Source organism: Solanum verrucosum, unplaced genomic scaffold (genome assembly GCF_900185275.1).
Source record: "Solanum verrucosum unplaced genomic scaffold, falcon-dt-bn FXZP01000182.1, whole genome shotgun sequence".
Classification (NCBI taxonomy): Eukaryota; Viridiplantae; Streptophyta; class Magnoliopsida; order Solanales; family Solanaceae; genus Solanum; species Solanum verrucosum.
Window position 1 is genome coordinate 1249370 of NW_026020378.1, and position 4531 is coordinate 1253900.

Consider the following 4531-nt stretch of genomic DNA (forward strand, 5'->3'; position numbering starts at 1 on the left):
ATATTGAAACGAATGGAGTATCATTTAATCCATAATCTCCCTGATATTTGATTTATACCGGTCCACTCTAATGGACTAAAAGAACGTACAATAACAATGTGATGACATGACAAAACTTTCATAAGTCATGACGATAAATTAATTATTTCTTGTAAATCAATAAGTATATCTTGACACATTTCGTGAGTTCTTATGATTGTTACCTTTGAATTCTACGTCATTCTCTTATGTTAGAGTTTGAAGTCCTATAAATTTATCATACATCAATATGATTCATACAACACAATAATCCAATCCAATTTGTTTGTTAATTAACCATAAAACACAATACAATGATATTTAAGTACAATGTATTTGTTGCACTTGTTGTTGTGCTCTCAATTTGGGCCAACATTGAAGGTCGTAGTGTCTCTAAATTCTTAACTGAAGAAACTGTAGGGACCAAATGGGCTGTCCTAGTTGCTGGCTCTAATGGATGGTTTAATTATAGGCACCAGGTTCTCATATATCAATTAAACTACATTTTTTCTTTGTACGTGGCTAATTTTCGCGATATGTAATTTGTTTGATGATTTTATTGATTAATTTCAGGCTGATGTATGTCACGCTTATCAAATACTCAAGAAAGGTGGTCTTAAAGACGAAAACATTATTGTATTCATGTACGATGATATTGCTAACAACACTATGAATCCTAGACCTGGAGTCATCATCAATAATCCACATGGACAAGATGTTTATAAAGGTGTTCCTAAGGTTTGTTCTTTTTCTTGTTGGCTTGAAAATATTTTCGAGATTAAATATCGGGGATAATTTTTTTGTTATGTTTGTTGAGGCAGGATTATGTAGGTGAAGATGTTAATGCTGAAAACTTTTTCAATGTTATTCTTGCAAACAAAAGTGGTATCACTGGAGGAAGTGGTAAAGTTTTGAACAGTGGTCCAAATGACCATATTTTCATCTACTATACTGATCATGGTGGCCCTGGAATTATTTGTAAGTGCTTATTGTATCGATAGCAATTCAGATCATATAAAAGTTCTATATAAAAAATTACTTATGGTTATTTCATGGTTTTTAAATGAACAGCAATGCCAACTGGACTTGTCTACGCGAATGACTTGATTAACGTGTTAAAAAAGAAGCATGCTTCTGGGACATATAGTAAACTGGTACAATTAACTTCCTTATTTCATTCGATCTAAAGTCATTTGCTTAATTCCTTCGGTCTAATATTATGCTGGATGATCGATGTTTTTTCTTATATGTTTTAGGTATTTTACTTAGAAGCTTGTGAGTCTGGAAGCATGTTTGACGGTCTTCTTCCTGAAGGTTTAAATATTTATGTAACGACTGCATCAAATCCCAATGAAAGTAGTTGGGGAACATATTGTCAAATGGGTGCAGGTGGTCCTTGCTTGGTAGAGTGTCCCCCTCCTGAGTTTCAAGGTGTGTGCTTGGGAGACTTATATAGTGTTGCTTGGATGGAAGACAGGTAATCGCGTCTACAAAGCTTTGCTTTTCTTGTAGTCGGTCCCTTCATTAATTGCTTGCCTCCTTTCACCTCAAAATGCCTAATTCATAACTTTTCTTGTCCTAAAGATGCCATTTTTTTAATTTTGGATCAAAATGAACTATACTAAAAAAAAGTTATTTATCGATACTTCTCCTATAATAACACATCTTTGTTAATTGCGTCAAATTTATTGATGTTTGCACTTGTAAACAGTGAAGCTGAAGATCGCCAAACTGAAACTTTGAACGACCAGTATAATACGGTAAGATCTTGTACTACATACTCTCGAGTCTCGATTGTATATATATTTTAAAATTTTTGTTCAGATCCTATACGCCATATTTATGCTTTCTTATAATTTCATTGTGTACGATGCTGCTCAGGTTGCAAACAGAACAGCGGCCAATCTAACATATGGTTCACATGTCATGCAATATGGTGATACAGTGTTAAGTGTCGATGTACTTTTCCAGTATATGGGCGCTGCTTCTGTAAACCATAGTCACGTTTCCATGAATTCTGAATCATCGTCACAAAATGTGGACCAACGTGACGTTGAACTTTTCTACTTGACATCAAAAGTAATTTGAAGTTTTCCTACTTCATCTGATTAAATTTGATTTCATGTATTATAACATAGAGAAAATTAAAAAACATTCTAATTTATTCGTAATCTTGGCAGTATCAAGACGCTCCTGAAGGCTCTGATGAGCATTTTGAAACTCGTGTCAAACTTATTAAAACCATAGCAGAGAGAAGTAAAGTGGACAATAGTGTAAAACATATTGGTGATCTTCTGTTTGGAGTTGAAAAAGGTAGTGAAGTACTGCAGCACGTTCGACCTGCTGGACAACCTCTTGTTGACAATTGGGATTGCTTAAAATCCCATGTAAGTACCAACCTAATTATTTGGTGGTATTTTTCATGTTTTTTTTTGTTCTTTTGAGTTTAACGACTTATTTTTCATGTGTAGATCGAAACATTTGAGGTACATTGTGGAAAATTAAGCTCGTACGGAAAGAAACATATACGTGGTATCGCGAATATTTGCAATGCTGGAATTGAGAGTGAACAAATGGCTTCTGCAACAGCACAAGCATGTTCCTCTTGATTAGAAGAGGATATTCTTGGCTCAAAGTTAATGTAATGTTTAGCCTATTTGTGTTATGGTTGAATAATTGCACTTTCATGAATTGCAACAATGAGAATAATATTTATGGTTCAAGTTGACAAGTACATCTTGTCCCCTTACCATGTAGTAAAGTATGAAATTGTTATGGAGATATTTATTTATGAATATATTGTCATTTTCACATTTCTTATAATGTCATGTAATTATCATGAAGAGAAAGAGAAGTAAAAAGGTATAAAATAATGTGTTGGTGAATATGCCTTAAATTACGGTTGAAAATAAAATGAACGAAATGAATAAATAAATATCAGACTGAAGTGTGGATATCTCGCTCTCTTAAAGGAGATTCAAGTTCACTACGGTATAAACTCACCGATATAATAGTATAACTCTTGACTTCTCCCGTAAACATATAACAAACTGGCGATGTCATATAACTTAAAACAATTCTAAATTAGTTGAAGATTTCAAAGTTCCATCAAAACGCATTCTTTAATTCTCTAGAAAATAACATGAAGGTGGGATGTGATGGAGAGTGGGGAGTGAGGTTTTGTTGAGTTCTTGCGATGAGGATCTTGTGTTTGAGTATTGTTCTTGAGTAATTTAGAGTGGATTTCGTTGTTATTACGTTGGGTCTATGAATCCATAAGAGTGTGAGGGGAATCGTTCGATTCTAGATGAGTTAGCGCATGAGTTTGAATAAGAAAAATCATTGGTTTTCTAGGCAGAGCGCTACTCAGTGCGCCCCAACTAGTGTTTTGTAGATTAGGGTCTGGCTCCCTGCGCCACTCAGTGCGCCAGTGTCACGCCCCGAAGCTATCCCCAGGACGCGGACACAGGACATAGGATCACGAGTGACCCCAAGCTAACCCTGCTAGCATATCATAAGCATACTAAATAAATTGAAGTAAGAAAATAATCATTATGTAAACTGAAATGATGGGGAATACCCATAGACTATCTGAAAAAAATAAAATAAAAATAAATAATATATATATATATGAGAAGAGTTTAAGATATTGAAATAAACTCAAATGCTAAAACTGAATCTAACTGGGTTTGAAATAAGCCTCTAACTGACTAGAAGTGTTGGGACATGCCCCAGCTAAATCTAGCAAAAACTGAAACTACAGACTAAAATATTGAAAAGAAATATGTCTGTCGTCCATGGAGAATGAGGACTCACCACTAATGCTTCTGAGCTGAAGATCGAGAACCGATCTATGCGTGATCTGAAAGCTGAGGACCTGAACCTACATCACGAGAAGATGTAGCGTAGAGTATGCATTAGTACTTGAAAGGTACTGAGCATGCAGGATAGAATAAGGTTGAACAATAAACATAACTGAACTAAAGCATATATTTGAGCAATGATAAGAGATAAGCATGATACTATACTGAGAATGTTGAACATGAAATAACTGAATGCAATGACTAAGTTTATAACATGTTGAGACTGAATACTGAACTGTGACTGATACATAGTCAATGCAATAGAATCTGACTGTAAGAGAGCTACTAATAATCGACATAAAACCACATGAGCTAAATGTGGAGTCCGATGTATACGCCCCATCGAGAGGATCCAATATACCCTGCCAGAGGTATAAAGGCATGACTGGCGTGATCACCAAATTGATGCCCACATATGGGACTTACAATCTACGGGGCACGTAGTTTTGGGACTTGAGGGTGACTGACCCTAGTCCACTCGGTATTAAGCAACTCCCAATTGATTATGTAATTAACAATTTATGATTGAATCTCTGCAATACTGGATAACTCAAAATACTAACATGCTAACTGAAAATGCAACATTAATATACTGATAATGAAACATTCAAATCTAAGGCATGTATATCTGAAATAACTGACCTAGCATC

At 35.0% G+C, this 4531-nt stretch overlaps 1 protein-coding gene across 1 annotated transcript; it reads left to right on the plus strand.

Annotated features, from left to right (window-relative positions):
• Nucleotides 1-332: 332 nt before the first annotated feature.
• LOC125838705 (vacuolar-processing enzyme-like) lies at nt 333-2632 on the plus strand. The gene is made up of 9 exons (XM_049517745.1): nt 333-497; nt 592-756; nt 840-996; nt 1090-1172; nt 1275-1495; nt 1730-1778; nt 1900-2097; nt 2199-2405; nt 2490-2632. Exons 1-9 carry the CDS (start codon nt 333-335, stop codon nt 2625-2627), a joined length of 1383 nt encoding a protein of 460 aa, XP_049373702.1. The 3' UTR covers nt 2628-2632.
• Nucleotides 2633-4531: the final 1899 nt, after the last annotated feature.

What these genes read in the sequence shown, in the direction of transcription:
- LOC125838705 (XM_049517745.1), top strand. Translation starts at nt 333, where the DNA reads ATGATATTTAAGTACAATGTATTTGTTGCACTTGTTGTTGTGCTCTCA. An exon ending in CTGGGACATATAGTAAACTG is followed by an intron (nt 1,173 to 1,274) that starts GTACAATTAACT and finishes TATATGTTTTAG; the next exon opens with GTATTTTACTTAGAAGCTTG. An exon ending in GTTGCTTGGATGGAAGACAG is followed by an intron (nt 1,496 to 1,729) that starts GTAATCGCGTCT and finishes ACTTGTAAACAG; the next exon opens with TGAAGCTGAAGATCGCCAAA.